General features: G+C 35.3%; 1 protein-coding gene across 1 annotated transcript; it reads left to right on the forward strand.

Annotated features, from left to right (window-relative positions):
- Window positions 1-19,611: 19,611 nt before the first annotated feature.
- LOC105795778 (uncharacterized) lies at window positions 19,612-20,103 on the forward strand. Its single transcript, XM_012625435.1, has one exon. It carries the CDS (start codon window positions 19,612-19,614, stop codon window positions 20,101-20,103), a length of 492 nt encoding a protein of 163 aa, XP_012480889.1.
- The last annotated feature ends 1,355 nt before the right edge of the window (window positions 20,104-21,458 follow it).

Raw genomic sequence — 21,458 nt, forward strand, 5'->3', positions numbered from 1 at the left:
ACTAATATAATCAAGTCAGAAATTATTAATGCAAGTTCAAATAAAATAAAACTTGAGCATATATAAATTAACAAATAAAAATACTAAACTTTCTTCCTTTTTACTAAAAACAATGCAAATGGATTGAAATGATGGTTGAATGAGTCATGGATTACTAACTAAGTCAATAAACCTATGATGAATATATTGTTTGCTACTTGTAACTAGGAATCTCCTCTCGGTCTCATCCTAAACTAAAAGATACCACTTATGCTCTCTTTTCAGTCTCCCTTAGGCATATAGATCTCCTCTCAGTCTCACTATTTGATACAAGTGTATCAAAATCCTACACAATAGAGTCTCTTTTCATCTCGTCTATCAAAATCCTACTCAAGTGTATTAATTCTAGCGTAATATGCAATTTAATATACTTGAGCAAACAACAAATCAAGGTATAGATAATAACTTAGCTAAACAACCCATTCATCAATCAACCAGTAAAACAATTCATCACATAATTGAACTTAAATTCCACACAAGCATTTTAACAAACTCATGGTTGGCATAAAATATAAAAGATAAGGGTTTAGAAAATACTTATTAATAGATAGACATACGATGAAGCACGAGATTTTAATACGTCTCCATCCACAATGTTCCAGCAAAAATCAAGAAACAAAAATACTACAACAAAAACAAAAAAAAAAGAAAAAGAAGAGAAAAAATAAAAATAAAATAAAAACCAAAACTAAGAAATATGAAAAGTAAAGAACAAATGTTCATCCAACAAAATCTTTCTTCCAAAGCTTATAAAATAGTATTTATAGTCTACTAACCTTTAACTAACATTGACCATTATACCCTTAAATGAAAAAAAAAAGACTTAAGCTTGTTTGGGCACAAAATTGCCCCTGCAATTTTTCACCCGCCAGGCAATGGTGTCACGACACCCAAAACAGTAGCTAACTTGGTTATCTTAGGGATCTTAGTGTCGCGACATCACTAGGTTTGGCCTCAATTTCTTCACTTCAACATCTTTAGGGATGTCACGACTTCGGAGACTTGGTATCGTGATGTTGGCTTGGTGTTGTGACATTCATCCTTCGGTATCGTGACTCTCAAGACAGTAAGCTTCCATGTTGACTTTTCGTTGAAGTTTCGCGTCTTGAAGGTGAAAGGTTTGGTGTTGCGACTTCCTTGGGATTAGTGTTGCGACACCCATTCTAAATGATGTTTTCCTCGAGGTTGGGCCATTATCGTCTCCCTACAAAAATTCAACCACATCGTTAGGTTCCCTATTGTGACACCCCAAACCCGATGAGGATGGAACGACCTAAATTCGAAGCTTACATTAGCCACCTAAGTGACTCTCCGGCTAACGACCAGCCAAGACACACCCGACCTTATAACACCTCAATCTTATCTAATTATTAGTTATTTATTAATGCAGAAGTAAATTGTGAGCCAATTTTAAACTTTTCCTATGTAATTTAACCCAAGGGCATTTTCGTCATTTTACCACCTATGGTAAAACTAACTCAATTTTATATCTAAATGTTTACCAACCTTATTTTAGTCAAAATTATGCAAGCCTAAAAATTTCAGCTTAAATTGAGTTCGTTTGCTATATCTAATTCAAGTTTTACTATTATGGACTAAATTGTAACAAATACAAACTATCAGGACCTACTCCGAGCTACAAATTAAGTGTGTTTCTATCAAATTTTACCCATTACAAGACTAATCCTAAATTATTACCAAGTTTCCTTATCATCTAGGGCTCTAATTAGACTAATGAATTTTCAGGACTAAATCGTAACTTAAACAAATTAGAATACCAATTTAAAAAGATAAAATTCAAACCCCCCAAACCCCACACGGTTGTTTCCCCCAACTCATTTGTCATTAGATGCCTGTATTTGTGCCGTGAAAAACTTTTTGGCAGATCGCACACTTTTTTATGCGATAGCTCCAGTTTCTACACGCCCGTGTCACTTACGTACATTCCCGTGTGCAACCCCTCACACCCCCGTATGCAACCCCTCACACGCCCGTGTGAAAACCACTGCACCTATTTTTGTGAAAAACTCGTTTGGAAACCCGATTTTGGATATTTTAATGACCAGTTAAACGTGATTTAACTACAATTAATTAACATATATATATACATACACCTTCAATTGAATTTATGGACATCAATTAAGCCTTAATTAAATAGAATTAGGCAATCAATTTCATGCATAACAAACACCGAATAAATCAAACAAGTGGTGTACCTTAGTCACTAGTAAACCACTCCGTGGAAGCTTTATTTAAACAATCGTTAGTATATATCTCATGCTTCACACACTGTGTTATCAATCAATAATACACCGTAAATCAATCAATAATTAAACTCAAACATGTCTCAAAATTATTATAAAACCATTCAAAATAAATGTCCAATGTCCAAAGTCCATTTACAACCAAAATCAATCTAAATCCTGGGAGTTCCACAATACCCGACTACAATATCTAAATGTGTAATAAAGTCTCTACCAAGCCTAGATCTTTTGGAACTTTCTTGCTCGGCTCCTCAGCTCCTCAACCCCGGCAATTATTTGCACAAATGTGAGAGTGTGAGCTTTAAAAGCTCAGTGAATGTTAATAAAAATGACAAGTAAATTAACATCCAATTCATGCTTAATTCAAATCCAATCATTCATCAAATGTTAGCAAAAAATAATTAGACATGTCAATTTAATATCTATAAGCAGTTTCAATACTAAAAATCAATCATTCATGGCTTTCAATCATCAATTGATATATCAACAATCATACATAAATACATTGGCATACACTTTTCATGGCTTAATCGGATGATCATACATCGGATAATCGGATCTCTGAACTCCCACAAATATCAAATACAGTCCACCGAGTTGAGCGGGCCGACAATGTCATATGCTTAACACTCCCTTATCTACTCCAACAAATCAGTCCACCTAGAGTCATATGCTGACAATGTCACAAATAAAGGTGAGTACCCACAAATCCTATGACATGCCAACTATATCCAATGAATCCACCATGCATGTTGCCAACATATTCAGTCAAACATAGCATACAAATCAATCATTATTATGCTCAATTTAACGTGACAAAATGATTATGTATAACTTGTAACATAGCCATTTAGCATCCAATTAAATCAAGTAACTCATTCATCAAATTCCCATATTCAGTTACCGATTGAAACATCAACATATCATGATAAAAAATTTCAGTACACATGTATAAAATCATCCTTAAAGTTAATCTAATTAAATAGGACAACACCACCCAAAAACTCATTTACCGTTTTTTTCCCAATACAAATTCAATTTTTGCACATTTAATACCAATCCTGCAAAATCAACCATTCATCCATAATTAATTAATTTTAATTATTAATTAAGGTACTAGTTAAACATAATTGAGGGTCAATTTACCAAATAACACTCAGAAATACTCACCACACAATTTTATTCTATCACAACAAGTGATCAACAAAGTAATTTCGAGCTTCAATTTTGGTTATCTCGGTCCTCTTCAAGATTCGGAGCTTCAATAGAGGTAAAGTAGACATTACCACCTTTCCAATGCTATGTTAAACACAAATTATAATTAACTATGCTAATCAAAATTCACTCACAAAGATACCTTACCGAATTTGTAACATCAAGTTGAAAACTCGATTCCTCACAAAATCAACCTCTTCAGCCCTCCTAATCACTTCCAAACATCAATACTAAACCAATTACACATAAAATAAGCATCAATTTCACAAAAATCTGAAAAATTAATTCAAGAAGATTATGAAATTCATATTTCTTCAAATTACCTCACAAATCATGTTTAATCTTGATAAAGAAGACCAAAAACCTTTTAATAGATCCATTTTGAGTTGGAACATCTATTGATTTGTTGATTTCCTCTCAAAATTTAAGATCCACCATTAAAGCACCTTAAGCTTTTAAAGAAGATGGCATTGATAAAAAATCCTTTAATTGACTCTCAAATCATGTAAAAATGTTTCTAGTCTTCATAAAACAAGTTTAGGATTGATGATTACCTTTGATTCACTCTGAATTCGTTGATTAAAAATATTGATTTAAGAAGCTTGAGAAATTTCAAAATATTTTTGGCTACTTTTGAGAATAATTTCGGGTGAATTTTGAGAGTATTTTGAGAGGGAAAATGGTTGGATCTATTATCTGATGATAGATCTTTAAAACCATGCAAAGAAAACGAAATTTATAACTCTCTAATATGATGTAAATGGTGTGAAAAGCAGCCTAGATGCTTTGTTTTTAAAACTGAAACAACCCACCAGAATTTAAAAATTGGGGAATTTGCCTAATGGCCACTCCTACATTTCCTTTTATCAATTGATCCTTTCCCTCCAAAATTCTAAATTTTAAGGTTTATTTGCCAAATAAATACTCTAAATTTCCCTTGTTTTACCATTTAAACTCAATTTAAGGAATATTTAAATTTAACTCAAATTAATCTTTAATAAAAATTATTTTAAAATTATTTTTCGACTTAAATTAATTATTTTCACTAATAATTATTTAATTACTTTAAAATCATTTTTCCAAAAATATTTTTATTTTTCGAATTATTGTTTAATTGATCTTAATTGAAATTAACCTCTTAAATTATATTAAAAATTACTAGAAACCCCATAAATTCCTAGTTTCACAGTTAGAACCTGAAAAATATACCCAAAACTACTAGACCTTTTTTAGGGATATTACACCCTTGGCATTGTTTGGCCAATTTGGGTTTCAAAAGTGGCAAAACTCTACAAAAAAACATTTATTAAGGGTTGAAACTAAAAATTGATAAAAACACAAAAAAGAAACTTAAATTGCGTGAGAATACGCTTCTGAGTGTAATGGAGAGCCTAATTTGACATATCAAATTATGATAGATCAAACTCTCCTACACTAAAGTCTTTTCTTATCCTCAAGTAAACACACAAAGTGTGCATAAGATGACCTTTTGGATATGTTGAACAATAGAAAGCATGGCAATTGAATATTGATTTTGTACAAGACATATCATATATGAAACTTAAGATGGATGTTGAGCTAATTCATGTACTTCTAAAGCAAATATACCTAGTTCATTGAGTAAAGATCTAATAGACCTAGAGGAAATTTAAATGAATAAATACTTGATTATGTTATCCATCAACATAAACTATATAGATACGTAGTAGACACAAAAAGCGAATCAAAAGCATGTATTTAGATAAATATAAACAAATCAAGAAGATCGTGCAAAGGAAATGTTTAGGTCACATAGGTCTTCTAGGCTTGTAACGTTTAGAGGGTTAGGACGGTTTGGATTTCAAACGAAAAGATAGCTCGAAACGGTTTCAAGCATTAGAAACAGTAAAGCACATGGCATAGTTCTCTATTCATCCCCAAAGTAGTCATTAAGCTCACCACCTTATTTCTCCTTCTGTCACATTCCTTATCTCTCCAATGAAATGGAAGATATTGTTCAATATTGGTGCATACAAAAAGCTAGCGAGTACTTGTGCATTATGAAATGAAAGATTTCTTTTAAGTTCAAAAAGGGTTTTCATTTGAGTGTTTTCTAAATTTTTTCACTCTTTCACTCATAATGATTTTCTCACTAACCATGATTTTATTAACTCGCTTTACTATTAACCATCACAATGCTTCTGTTTGCTCACATTTTTCATTATATGCACCTTTTGTAGTAGTCTATAAACTCTAAATCGAACAATATCTTCACTTTTCTCCCAAGAACAATTTGAAACCACCACAATGTCTCTACCTAACCCTCAACATCCATGGCCCAACGTCCATTTCAATGTGCATTTTAAGATCAAGGATAGAGAAAGGTTGAGTTTTTAACTCAGTTTATGCTCACGGTTTCACAAATATAGGTTCATCAAGAAAGGATAATTTGAGACTCAAATTATGAGAACTAGGGATAACATAGCATCAAGGTTAGTCATTTAAGCTATTGGCTAATTAAACAGTGCCTTAGGTCATCTTTAAACAATTCACAAAATATAATTTCAATCATGCCTACATTTACGTGAATGAATAACAATTGATTCAAGCATTATTTATCTACAGGCATCTATGCGGTCTATCTATCATTTTGAACTAATCATATATGTTTACATAAAGAATAATTACCTCTAGTTTATTATGCAATTTAACTTATTGAACTAACTAATTTACTTACAAAAGAACCAAATTATCTAACATCAATCAAATTTTACATGCTCAGAAGTCAACAATACATCATTCAATATCGACAACCAATAACCAATTGCCAAAATAATCCAAGCACCATGCTAGAAAAATAAAAAAAAGAATAGAAAGGAAAATTTTAAAATTTTTATATATTTTTTAAAAATTTTTAAACAAAGCCTAAAATATGTAACACCCCAAACTCGGCTTGGAAGGTAGGGCCAAATCTGGCGATTCACATGGTAGTGTGTTAGAAAACCGAAGCTTTGTTTAAAACAGTTTCCGTCTAGAACTCCTCAATATCTCTTATTAATTCTAAAATCATGATCTTATTCAGTCGTTAGTTTTCAAAACATTATGCGTTGCAGAAGCTTTTTAAAATAGTTTGTCATTGTGGGTATTTTGCTAAAACACATGCATTTCTTCTAAACCCCGTATTTGTCCTACCTCTAGCAGATATAAAACATAAAACAATATAAGTCCAAATTTTAAACAAAAATTCATAGAGGCCTTTATTACAGTAAAATACCCCAAATAACACTTTAAAAACTTAATTAAGTACGAAACAGTGTAAAAGGAGGGTCGTGTGGCCACTGCGAAGTCCTCCGCCGCTTCGATCCGCCTAAGTCTGGGGGTCACCTGTACAGAGAAAAAAGAAGGGTGAGTTTACGAAAACTCAATGTGTAATCCCCCTATAAACAAGCAGACAGAAAGCAATCATAGTTTGGGCCTAAGTCCATTTTAGTAACAGTTTCAGTTTTAGTTAGGGCCTTAGCCCATTACAATACAGTAGTAGTCATGCGTTTTGGCCTTGGCCCATTACAATAACCATAATTAGTACAGTAATAGATATGCAATATCAAATCCTACCCAACCAGCCTCTACACTCCAACTCTATCGAACCCTATACTCCATGTGGGGATATAATCAACCCACCCATCCCTACACTCCAAAAATTACCGAATGCGGCACTAGACAGTGGTTTGCAGCTCAACTGCTAGTAAATTAGGCTCGAGGCCTTTCAGTGCACTTCCTTCGAACAATATAAACCCCCACCCCAATGCAATACAATATACATATATGAAACGCTAAAACATAATATCATGCAGAAAATCATGGCATACAGTATCAAACCAGTGGAACATCGTCATGCTTATTAATATGCATAACCGTATCAGTCATATAGACATTTCAGTGAATTAGGGGTCTAGGTAAGTTTACTAACCCTATAGAAAGTTCACAGTTGTCTCGAGCAACCCATGTAACCCTAACATCAAAACAGTGAAAAATAGGCCCATATGCCCATGTTGTTGGCCTGTGTGGCCTACACGGCCCAGAATGGCCTTGGCCGTGTGGATTAGACGACCTGGCCCATACGTTCCACACACATGTATGGTTCACCCAGGTGGGCCCACGCACCCAAGTGGCCCACCCCGCCCAACTCGGCCCGGCTCATGGATCGCACATGGCCAGCCTCGTCAACCTCACGCCCATGTTCGGTCACACGGCCTACCACACGGGTGGCCACATGCCCGTGTGGTGTTGACAGCCCCACCTTTTAGCTTTTCATCGCTTTCTGTTTTTCAAAGTTGTGTTTACACACCTATTATGGTGTCGCAGTAGAAACGCTTTTGAGACCAGTAATACCTACAATTGAACATTTCAACTTAATCATTAATCTCAACTCATGATTAGCACAACAACACAAAGCCGAATGTACTTCCAAATCAATCGCATGATACCTACCTTATGAACCATGGATGTTTCCCTCTATAATTCGGCACCAGCCCAGCCCTTCACTCTAGACTTTTAACTGTCATCACAGTTAACAAAAGGTCCCCAATTACTTATTTAAAAACCAAACATTTAAAACACCATTAATAATCTTAAATCAACGATTTAAGTAAGACCCTTATTCCGAAGGCAATTTAATACACATGATTCACTTACCAACGATAAACACTGTCCTTAACGCTCTAACCTTAGCAGTAGCACAAACCGATCACTGCCTTTTTCCTCCCACAAGTACAACAATCCCCTTAGTCACTAACCAAGAAACAAAAGACAAGAGGTGGAAACATTACTTACCGAATGCACAACAAAAAACTGGGAAGGACAAGTTGCGGCACATAAAAGAGGTCAAAGAAAGAATGGATTAATGGAGAAGCCAAAGCAAAAGGAGAAGGAAGTTTGCCAGCAAGCAATCGGTAGCAACAATGGGAGATAGGAGGGGAAAACAAGTAGTAAAAAAATCAAGTAGGAATAATCGGTACAAAGAACTAGGATTAGTCAATAAAAACAAAATAGAGGAGAAAATAAAGCCAAGGGGAAAATTCGACAGAGAAAACCAAAAGCAAAAAAGGAAAAAAACTGTTAGAATACTGGAAGAATTAGGAAAGGTAGCTGAATTTGCCTCTACCAGCTCGGCTTTATCCAACCTCTTCCACCCATATTTTTCTCCCCAAATCCCTCCAAAACAATCCCCTCAACCATCGAATTCAAACCCTAATCCAACTCTTCATAATTTCGGTCAAACTACAACACCTACACGACACAAGCTGTAAAAATAAATTCCATGTTTGCGCAAGGATTCAAACCCCAAACCTCCTACTCCTTTGCTCTCCACTTAACCACCAGACTAGTAGGCCCATTCTGATATATTTTACCCTGCAACATGATAGGATTACCGTATAAAACATTCATTAAGAAATTTTACCGTTTACATGCTTAATTTGATAAAAAGGACTAAATCGCGTAAAGTGTAAAAGGTGAGTTCTAATAGCTAAAGGTATTAAATAGCTATAGCACTTTAAAGTAGAGGTCCTTATATGGTAATTAGCCCATTAATTTTGATAATGGATGAGCATGGTTTAGCATTATCGAATTTTTGGTTAGTTTTTAAGGTTAATTTTGGAAATTTCAAATAAAAGGTTAATTAAAATAAAACCAAATTATCATCATCTTCCATTAACATTTCATAGCCGAAACTTAAAGAGAAGGAAGCCAGTTTTGGTTTTTAACATTCGGCAACCCTAATTCCATCAATTAGATATGTATTTTTAATCTGATTTTGATGATTTCTGTGTTTCCGTGATCATTGTAGCTTAACCTAGCTAGCCTGGGGACTAATTTGTAAAACTATTAAACTATTAGGGTTTTACCATTATTAAATTTACATGATTTTTGAAGTTTGATGATAGAAAATGAATGGTTGTTGTTAGATAAACAACTTTTGTAAAGAGATTTTTATGAAATTGTCAGTTAGGGACTAAATTGAAAAATAGGAAATATTACATGGTGAAATTTTGAAATAATTGAGGTATAGTGCATGCTAAATACCTATTTGATATTCGTCCATAGTGGGTTGTGGTGAAATTGTGTAAATTTCCATTTTTATGAGCTAAGGATTAAATTGCAAAGAAAAATAAAGTATAGGGGCAAAATGGTAATTTTCCCAAAAATATGTTTTGGATTAAATTGAATGAATTAAGTGTTAATTTATGTTAAATTTATCCTTATAGATCTAGTTAGACCTCGTACGGAGTTAGATCTATGCACAGAGAAAGTCTCAGATTAATCGCCTCCGTATCTACGAATACTCGTTGAGGTAAGTTCGTGTAATTAAATTGAGTATTTATATTTTTAAATGAATTATATGTATGTGATTTGGATAATTTCCATGTACAAATACTGATTGTATATTCGACGACATACAACGATTACTAAGTCCCGTTTGAACCTTAGGAATTCATAGGATACAAATGACATGTCATTAGGGTTACCGATTCTTAGCTCATATGAGCCTAACGATTTGCAACTCTTGAGAGCTTACTGATTCTTGGCTCGTATGAGCATACTAATTTACAGCTCGTGAGAGTATATCGATTCATAGCTCGAATGAGCATACGTGTATAGGAATTGATAGATTACAGTTTAGCACACTATGTGTGAGCTATCTCGAGTCGCCAACGATATTCTAAATGGTGTTTATGGGCAATGTTCTATTACAAGATGATATGAGTTCGATACGAACTATTACAGGTATTTACATGAAATACATGGAAATGACATTACATGATATATTGAAACATGAAATGGATGATGCATGCATATGAAACTTGCTTAATTGTTGTGTTCATCCATGTTTATTGGCTATTATATGTGTTTTACATGGCTAAAATATTGGTGAATATATGTGCTTAGGCATTTGGCCAAATTGAGTTGGGATATGCTATGTTTACTTACCTAAATTGTGACTAAATGGTAAGTTAAATTCTATGTCATACAAACTTACTAAGCTTAAATGCTTACTTTGTGTATTTTCCGTGTTTTAAAGTGAATCGGAAGCTCGTTTGGGTTGGAATCTAGTCGGAGCTATATCACACTATCCATCAGCTCTTTAGGTACTTTCGGTTGTTTAATTTGGGTTATAATGGCATGTATAGGTTATTTTGGCTAATGTTGGCCTATATGTGTTTTTGTGATTGTGGCCACATGATTTGGCTTGTGTCTTGGTGTATTTTTGTATGTATATAGGTAGCCTTATCATATTGATGTGTGGCTTGATATGGTAGAATGATGGTTTGAATATGCATTTTGTATAAGCTTTGAAGCTTGATAGAATTGTTGTGAATTGGTACTTGTTTGTATGGCTTATTTGGTGTTTTTAGTGTACAAGTTATATGTGAACTATATGACCATTTGATGTTAGTGATTAAGTGGTATAATTGGTACCAATTGGTATGTTTTGATAATTGATGTACATGGTAAGTTTTGGTGCAAGTATGCATATATGTTAGTTGATCAATTGGTTATATTGAACACATGGTTAGTCATGATTATAAATTGTCATTTGAGGTGCCTAAGGGAATATTGGTTGTATGTGAACATACCATTTGTATAAGGCTAGAAAATGCATGGTTTTAGTACCTTATTATGGCTTGTTTATATGCATAATGTTCGATGTAGGTTTATGCCAAGTTGGGTGAGAAATAAAGCTCTTAAAATGGCCTATTTTTGTCCACAAGGGCAGAGACACGGGCATATGTCTCAGCTGTGTGTGACACACAATCAAGTGACATGCCTATGTGTCCCCTATAACTTTCAAAGGATTGCAGGTCAGGCTGTTACACGGCCTGGCACATGGGCATGTGAGGTTATTTTAAAGGGTACACAGCCTAGGACACGGGCGTGTGGCTTGGCCATGTGGTTCAAGTTAGTGAGTTACACAAGCATGAACACGGGCTAGGAAACAACCATGTGCCCCTATTTTGAATGCCCACATGGCCTGGCCACACGGCCGTGTGACCCATACAGCTTGAAATTTTTCAATGTTTTCTGAAAAATTCTCTGAGTTCCCGATTTAGTCCCAACTTGTTTCTAATGCGTATTTAGGGCCTCGAGGGCTCGTATAAAGGACAGTATGTATGATTTTGATTGGTTTTGATATGAATATTTTTTGATTGGTTTTGATATGAGTATTGAAATGATATGAAATGTTTGAAATTTTTGTCCATTTGATTTGTAAATTTTGGTACCGGTTCATAACCCTGTTTCGGTGATAGATTCGGGTTAGGGGTGTTACATCAACTCTTGCTCCATTTCCAACTCATAGATCCACATCTCCTTTAGCCAAATTCCTACTTCTTTGTAGTCCTATTACAGAGGTACAAATATGAGAACCACAAATGACATCTAATACTTAAGAAGTAGATGTTGATAAATTAATATCAATAACATAAATACCTGAAGTCGACACTCCGCTTTCTTTTGTCTTCTTGACCTCTTTAAGATAGGCAGAGCAGTTCCTCTTCCACTGTCTGGTCTTACCACAATGGAAACATTTTCCTTCCTTAGCAATTCCTCCTTTAGGTTTCAATGCAGTCTTTCCTTTGTTAGGTTAGGCGTTGCCATTGTCCTTAGGCTTTTTCTTAGCATTAAGTTTTCCTTTGCCCTTGTCCTTGCAGACCATCAAAATGTGCTTAGGTCCAACCTTTTTCATGTTACTTTCAGTAGTTCGCAACATGCTAAGTAGCTGTGGCAAAGTCTTATTAATCTCATTTATGTTGAAATTAAGGACAATGTGGCTAAAATTATTCGGCAACGATTGCAGGGTACATCAGTGGCCAACTTCACACCTAGAGGGAATAGTTTTTCAAGGCTTTTATTATAACCTATCATCTTTAGAACATGAGTTCCCATAGTAGTTCCCTCTACCATTTTGCATCGAAATAGAGCTTTAGAGGTCTCGTACCTCTCTTAATGTGCTTGTCCCTCATATAATTCCTTGAAGTGCTGGATCATATAATAGGCAACCATATCCTCATGTTGCTTTTGAAGCTTAGAAGTCATGGTGGCAAGCATTAGACATCCTATGTCTAACATGTCATCAAGATGCCACTCCACCATCTCATGTCATAACCAACAAGTAAAAGCTTATTCTAAGCAAACTGTCCTTTATTATAATATGCTTGTAGGTTTTAGGTCACTTAATTGGTAAATTATTATTATTACATGCAAAGCATACGATAAACAGTCTTAAAATGAGTATTAACATACACAAGGTCTGTTTAGTAAAATTCTCAAACTAGGTCCGTAGGTATCGATACTGACACTAGGGTATCGATATTTTCTTTGTGTGGTATCAATACCACCTGGAAAAATGATACCAAACTTGCATTCTATTTCTCGACTAAATCCCAAAGTCTCAAAAATTATTGGTACCTATCATGAAGTATCGATAAATTTAACCCGAGTATTGATACTTCAGAAAAGGTATTGATACCAAATCTCTATTCTGACTTCCTACACTTTTCAAAACACAAAGGTATCGATTTTAAAACCTGATTATCAATACCTCTACTCCAGACCACAAAAATGTAGCATACATATGCAATTAGTTCATTCCAAAATGGTTCCTAGGTGTCATGCAACAAATACTTTGATTAATACTCATTTGATGGTTAAATTTAATAGTTCAAATCATCAAAACGCGGCCAGACGAGAGACATTATGCCAACATATATGTTTATAGTCCTAAGCAATTATATATACAAATAAAACAAAAAAGAATAGCAAAATAAGTAAATAGTCCAAATACATCGTGGCAATAACCAAGAAAAAATCTATCACATTGCCTTTTTTCCCCAAAACGTAAATAAATAAAGGAATAAACACCTACGGAAATAAACAAGACTTTATTGGATCACTCCCTTGGACAACCACACCGCTCACACCGGTACACAACTAATTTGCAATGGTTAAAGAAGGGAGTGGGTGAGCTTAATAAGATTAGTGAGTGCCTAGAACAACTACCATGCAAACAGATCATCAAGCATTAACGAAACAACCATATAGCATAACCTTAACAATTCCAACTTTACTGTCATAATATACTTACTTGTGCATTATTTTTAGTTCTTTTACAAGGTAAACATATTCACTTTTAAGCATATATCCTATTACACATATAATCACCTAATGTTCAACCATATATCACAATATTCAAAGCATCTTTTTAGATAAATTGCATAATGGTTGCATACTCATTTAGGCATAAATCACGTTACACATATATACATTTTAAGATAATTTGGCACTTGAGCTATGAAACATAAAAGTGAGCTCTATCATCACTTATCAGATACGTGGATCTCCAACACACCAAACATAGACTCATAGAGTCAAACATGTCCCAAAACTAAAGCATAAAGCTAACACTCTCTTTATTTCCCCTTACAAGTCTCGTTGAATGGATCTTAGCTCACATTCCCTTATCCCTCTAACATGTCCCAGGGCCTCAACGCCCAAAATCGTTGTACATATAGGTGAGTACTCACAACCCTATGGCATGCAACCTATATCCAATGACATCAATAATCACAAGGCCAAAATATCCGAAATCAACCACATATTACTTCCCGATTATCCGTGCACAATCACTGCATACTTGCATCTTTAGAAAAACACTGTCACTAACATTTAGCATACACATAACATGTACATATTTGCATTTTGACAATAGTTATCATAGTCCACATATCACACATTATGGCATCTCATCCAAATTCATATATTCACAAACACATAAGCACTTTATTCACAAGATAAAATAGGTATAAGAAAGTTGTAACGCCCCAAAAATCTAAGTTTCTGATTTGTTAAATTCTATCATTAATTAGTATCTATTTTAGTGGTTAAGTGTCAAATTTGTGTGTTGAAGGTCTTGGGTTCAAGTCCCCTTTTTTGGGAAATTCAATTATTTTTGTTCTTAGACCTATCTCAGTTCGTTCGGCTTAAATATTATTTTTATTAATCTGTGTCAGAATGAGCTTGCTGGTTTAGTGGTAAGGTGTTAGCTTACCTTTTGATAATGTGTTCAAATCCCTGTGACTGCGAGCGAAAATATTTTTGCTATTTTTCAGTCTGTGTTGCTCACGTGGTTAAGTTCGAAAAGAATTTGAATTCTGAAAGAATCTGATAGGTTATTAGAATCAAATCAATTGGTTGGATTTTACCATTTGTTATTACTTATATTATTATTAGTTTGCTTTATTCTTTTTAATTTTCCAAAAACAAACAGTTTTGACAAGTTCCCACATTTTTTATTCTTTATTTTCATATTATTTTGCTTTTTTTTCTTTTTGTTTTTCCCATGGTTCTCCCTTACCCCCCAATCTTCATCTGTTGTCTTTTAATCTTTTTCCATTTTGCCCATCGTATTTATTCTTCTTTTGCTCCTTTCTTTTGCGTTTTTTATTCAATTTCGGTCACCATTCACCGTGCAGTCAGGTTTGTGGTCTTTTTGGTAAGTGGTTGTGATGAATTTTTAGGTAGTGAATTTATTTATTTATTTATTCTTTCCTCGTTTGTGAGGATAATTATCCTTAGTTGGTTAAGCTTTTATTTCAAATTGTATGAAGTGAATGAGTTTGATCTTGCAAAGAATTTTTATTGTTAGGTAACGATCGTGGAAATGGAAATTCCCCTTCTATGAATTAGTTGTATTAGAAGTTGTTACAGTCGATTGGGTAAGTTTTTGAACGCCCTAGTGTTCAATTTCTGACATCGTAATGTCGTTATTTGCATTGTGATGATGGGAGTTATTTGGTAAAAATTGAGGAATCGTTACTGATTAAGCGTGTTAAATGCGTTTTTAGGTTTTGAAATCTCACAATTGATTACGTATCAAAATCGGATCAGGTTTGTAATGAAAACCTAAGAAAACAACGATCGATGAAAGTAAAAAAAGTAAACTGTTGGCGCCACACGTCTGTGTGGCAGCTTGTGTGGGAAACTGTTGAGCTACATGGTCTGGGCCAAATGGGTCGTGTGGGTCACAAAACTGTGTGGGTCACACGAGTGTGTGTAGGGTCGTGTGGGCCCATAATTTTTAATTTTTCCTTAGGATTGTAAACGTCATTTGGATTGAATGTAAGCATTTCGTAGGGCTGTATATTATAATTAAGCTATAAAAATGTGATTTCTGAAATTTGTTAAGCATAAAACTTGATGTAAGTACAATTAAAGTATGTATATTTATCATGTAACATAAAAATTATAATTTGCAAAACGTTATGAGTATTCTATAATATGATCTGACTGATCTGTATATGCTATATGAGCATGTATGATATGCATATTTTGGACATCTGTAATTCTATATGTGCATTAAGATGGGATTTATGTATTAGAAGAAGTGTGGGCAATTTAATTATCTATTGTAACTGGTGGCACGGTCACATCTATTTCTGTACATGGTGATAATTCGCCTATTGATCTGGTAGTTAAGCTGCATATATTTTGAAAAGTGTCATACCGACACTAAGTGATGTGTAGGACTAGATGGGTGTGTCATACCCTATTTGGTGTGTTGGGATGGTCGGAGATGGTGTGTAGCGGATGGGGGTAGGATTATATTCTGCATCTAACATGTTCTGATACTGTTAAGAAAAATGTTTGTCTGAGATCTGAAATGTTGTATGTTGATTATACTATATGTTTCACATTGAGTTTTGAAACTCATTCTCTATTTGTCTGTTTCTTTTAGGTGACCTTTAGATTTAGGACAGATTGTTGCGACGGGAGCTTGGTTAAGTACTTTTTTTAAAATATGCAAAATGGTTTGGGTTATAGTATTTTGGTTTGATGAATTTTATTTTATGATTTTAACTATTTTACCATTTTGGTGGGCTTAAAATTTGATTTGCGAAATGTTTAATTTCACTATAACAAACCGTGTTTTCAAAACTTTACTCAAATAAGATTTTTTTGTTGTAAACTCAAATGCTTATGAAATATATAAATATGTATATAAATAACGAAATTTCTTTCTGTTTAAAAATCTAAAAAATTAGTTTACAGAATATCGAATCTCTAATGCTGATCCTGTAAGTACTTCTTACTTAGCTAAACTTTTAGTTTAGAAAAACTCTAGAACGTTAGGATTACTCCGTGGTAGTTAGAGACTGTAACAACTCCGTAAAACCATCTGATAAATTTTTGAGCATAAAATATTTGATAATAAATATCAAAACTGATACATAAAACTCTGAAATGTAGATAACATATTATGAGTGCGCTTGGAACTGATGAACGCGGTACTCGTGGGCGCAGTGAGCACTGTAAAGGGGCTTGAGCTGAGCTATCCTCGATGGGAAATATGCTCAATTTGGATACAAGTGAAACGTCGAGTACTCCTACTGCTGAGATTGGGTCTCAAACTTAGTCGTCTAGGGATGATGCACTGTCCCAAGCCATGTTGAGGGTGTTGGAGAGGGTCGTTGGGACCTATTCTAAATATGGGAACTGTGGATCAGTAACTGAATGACTCTAGTCCAATGGTGTTGATTTGTTTAGGGGCGTTACTAGAGTTTCCACAACTATAGCCGATTATTGGTTGGAGGCCACTTTGAGGATTATGAATGATATCGATTGCACCCTTGAGCAGAAATTAAAGGGTGTAGTGTCTTTACTTCAGAATGAAGCTTATCAATGGTGGCTGACCATTGAGGAGGGTACTCAACTTGATCAGATTTCTTGGGAGTACTTTAAGACCGCCTACTAGAGCAAGTATGTGGGAGGTGAGTTATGTGGAGGCTTGTAGACGCGAGTTTATGAACCTTACTCAAGGGGATAGGATAGTGGCTTAATATGAGGCCGAGTATTTGATACTGAGCAGATATGCTCGTGGGCTTGTGTTGACAGGCTACGACAAGAGCGTCCGGTTTGAGGAAGGTCTGAGGTATGACTTCAAAGTTTTGATAGCCCCTTAAAGGGAGTAAGTTTTTGTTGTCTTGGTGGACAAGGTGAAGATTGCTGATGAAGTTAAATGCACTGATTGTGAAAAGTGGGATAAAGAGAGAGGTAAGACTGAGAGGGATTCAGAGCCCTCTAGTTCTATTCAGCGCCTAAGAAAGAAGCCAAATTTGATAGGCCTCCAAGGGTTGAGGCACCTATCATTCCTATTGTGGTTCAAAAATGTAGGGATCATGGTAGGCGCCATCCAGGTGAGTGTTAGTGGAGATTGGGAGCTTGCTTGTGATGTGGGTCGATGGAGCACCACATCAGGGATTGTCCACTCCGTTCTATTCAGGTGCAAGCTCTAGCTCTGAGTTTAGTTTAGCCTCAATGAGCAGTTCAACAGCCACTTAGGGGTCGTGGTTAGGTCAGTGGTGGTAATGGTTTGGGTAGGGTTCAGAGAGCACTGGGTAGAGGTGCTAGTCAGGCTGAGGCTAGGCAACCTGCTTTGGTTTATGCGACAAGGCACCGCAAAGATAGAGATGCCGCAGACGTTATCGTTGGTACGTTTTTCATTAATACTGTTCCATACTTTGCATTGATAGATATAGGCTCAACACATTCCTATATAGCGAGCTCTGTTTCTGAAAACTTGGGTATTCCTATTGAGAGCACTTGTTGTGAGGTTTCTATGATTACTCCATTGGGTCAGTTAGTACAAGTTGATAAGGTCTATAGGAGAGTACCATTAGAGATACAAGGTGTTGTGTTTTTGATAAATTTAATGGAATTGTCGTTCGGGGATTTTGATCTGATACTAGGCATGGACTGGCTTGTGGAGCATCGAGTCAGCTTAGATTGTGCCACTAAGAGGGTAACTCTAAGGTCAGAGGATGATTTGGAGGTTGTTATGATCAGCGAGCATCGAGATTAGTTATCCAATGTGATATCTAGTCTTATGGATGAAAAGTTAGTTCGAAAAGGGTGTGAAGGATTTCTAGCTTTTGTGTACGATTTGAATTTGGTGGGTTCACCTGTTAGGGATATTCGAATTGTTAGGGAATTTCCAAATGTTTTTCCTAAAGAATTATTGGGGTTTCCTTCGGATAGGGAGGTCGAATTTGGTATAGATATTCTATTAGGTACAACTACGGTGTCCATTGCCCTCTATCACATGGCAGCGAAGGAGCTTATGGAATTAAAAGCTCAGCTTCAAGAACGTTTCGATTGATGGTTCATTAAGCCTAGTGTGTCTCCGTGGGGAGCACTAGTTTTTTTTGTAAAGAAAAATGATGGTACAGTCATGATGTGTATGGATTACCGTTAGCTGTATAAATTGAAGGTAAAAAATATGTACCCACTTTCGAGGATTGATGATTTGTTTGATCAATTTCAAGGGGCCTTTGTGTTCTCTAAGATAGATCTTCGTTCTAGGTATCATTAGTTAAATGTTAAAGAGGCTGATGTAGATAAGGTTGGTTTTAGGACTTGTATCGGTACTACGAGTTTGTAGTCATGCTCTTCGATTTGACAAATGCTCCGACTGCATTCATGGACCTTATGAATCAGGTTTTCCAGTCGTATTTGTACCAGTTTATCGTGGTCTTCATTGGCAGCATTCTAGTATACTCTAAGACAGAGGATGATCATGATGAGCATCTTAAAGTAGTTCTGTAGTTACTCCGAGAGAAAAAGCTCTATGCTAAGTTGAGCAAATGTGAGGTTTTGTTAAGGAAAGTTACTTTTCTGGGACATGTGGTCTTTGTCAAGGGGATCCGAGTCAAACCTAAAAAGATCAAGGCTGTGCTTGAGTGGAAACAACCTAGGAATGTTTCTGAAATTCTCAACTTCCTTGGGTTAGCGGGTTATTATCGAAGGTTTGTTGAAGGGTTCTAACTTATTGCAACTCCTAAGTTATTGTCTAAGAACGCACCATTTTTCTGGATTGATGAGCAGCAATCGAGCTTTAAGAAGCTCAAATCTATTTTGACTCAAGCACCCGTTCTGATATAGCCTGAGTCCGGTAAGTAATTCATAGTTGACAATGATGCTTCACATGTTGGATTGAGTTATGTTCTGATGTAAGAAGGTAAGGTAGTGGCTTATACATCCCGATAGCTTAATTCACATGATGGCACCTTACGAGGCTCTGTATGGTCCTAAGTGTTGTACCCTTTTGTGTTGGATTGAGTTGGGTGAGCGAGGAGTTTTGGGTCTTGAGTTGGTTTCTGAGATTGAGGACAATGTTAGACTGATTCGGGATCATCTAAAGGTAGCTTCTAGTAGACAGAAGTCTTATTTGGATCCGAAGAAGAGAGATATCGAGTATTCTATGGGTGACCAAGTCTTTTTTAAGGTATCTCCATCGAAGATTGTCCTCCGGTTTGGATGTAAGGGCAAGTTGAGCCCTAGGTTCATTGAAACGTATCGAATTCTAAAATGTGTTAGGCTTATTGCCTATCAGTTAAAGATACCTCCAGAGTTGGACTGTATTCATGATGTGTTCCACATCTCTATGTTGAGGCAGTACCGGTCTAACCCATCTCATATTGTTTCTATTGAGGAGATTGAGGTAAGACCGAACTTGACCTTTGAGGATGACCCAGTTCAGATTCTAGATTGAGATGTCATGGTCTTGTGGAGGAAAACAAATTCATTTGGTTAAGGTTCTATGGTAGAATCATGGCACTGAGTAAGTCACAAGGGAACCTAAGGACTCGATTCGACAACAGTATCTGTACTTGTTTGAGTTAGGTGAATTTTGAGGCTGAAATTTCTTTTAAGGGGAGAGAGTTGTAACGCCCCAAAAATCTAAGTTTCTGAATTGTTAAATTCTATTATTAATTAGTGTCTATTTTAGTGGTTAAGTGTCATATATGTGTCTTGGAGGTCTTGGGTTCAAGTCCCTCTTTTGGGAAATTCAATTATTTTTGTTCTTAGGCTTATCTCTGTTCGTTGGGCTTAAATATTATGTTCGTTAATTTGTGTCAGAATGAGCTTGTTGGTTCAGTGGTAAGGTGTTACCTTACCCTTTGAACATGTGTTGAAATCCTTATGAGTGCGAGTGAAAATATTTTTTCTATTTTTCAGTCTGTGTTGCTCACGAGGTTAAGTTAGGAAAGAATTAGAATTTTGAAAGAATTTGATAGGTTATTAGAATCAAATTAATTGGTTGGATTTTACCATTTGTTATTACTTTTATTATTATTTGTTTGTTTTATTCTTTTTAATTTTCCAAAAGCAAACGGTTTTGGCACATTCCCACATTCTTTATTCTTTATTTTCATATTATTTTGCTTTTTTTCTTTTTCTTTTTCCCATGGTTCTCCCTTACCCTCCAATATTCATCTGTTGCCTTCTAATTTTTTTCCATTCTGCCCATCATATTTTTTCTTCTTTTGCTCCTTTCTTTTTAATTTTTGATTCAATTTCAGTCCCCATCCACTACACAGTCAGGTTTGTGGTCTTTTTGGTAAGTGGTTCTGATGAATGTTTAGGTAGTGAATTTATTTATTTATTTTTTCTTTCCTCGTTGGTGAGGATAATTATCCTAAGCTGGTTAAGCTTTTATTTCAATTTGTATGAAGTGAATGAGTTTGGTCTTGCAAAGAATTTTTATTCTTAGGTAATGATCGTGGAAATCAAAATTCCCCTTCTACGAATTAGTTGTATTAGAAGCTCTTGTAGTCAACTGGGTAAGTTTTTGAATGCCCAAGTGTTCAATTTCCAACATAGTAATGTCATTTTTTGCATTGTGGTGATGGGAGTTATTTAGAAAAAATTGACGAATCGTTACTGATTAAACGTGTTAAATGACGGTTTTAGGTTCTGAAATTTTGCAGTTGATTACTCGTGAAAATTGGATCAGGTGTGTAACGAAAACCTAAGAAAACAACAATCGATGAAAGTAAAAAAAGTAAAATGTTGGTGCCACACGGCCGTGTGGTAGCCCGTGTGTGAAATTGCTGAGCTACACGG

The sequence above is a fragment of the Gossypium raimondii genome, chromosome 3 (assembly GCF_025698545.1).
Source record: "Gossypium raimondii isolate GPD5lz chromosome 3, ASM2569854v1, whole genome shotgun sequence".
Taxonomy (NCBI): domain Eukaryota; kingdom Viridiplantae; phylum Streptophyta; class Magnoliopsida; order Malvales; family Malvaceae; genus Gossypium; species Gossypium raimondii.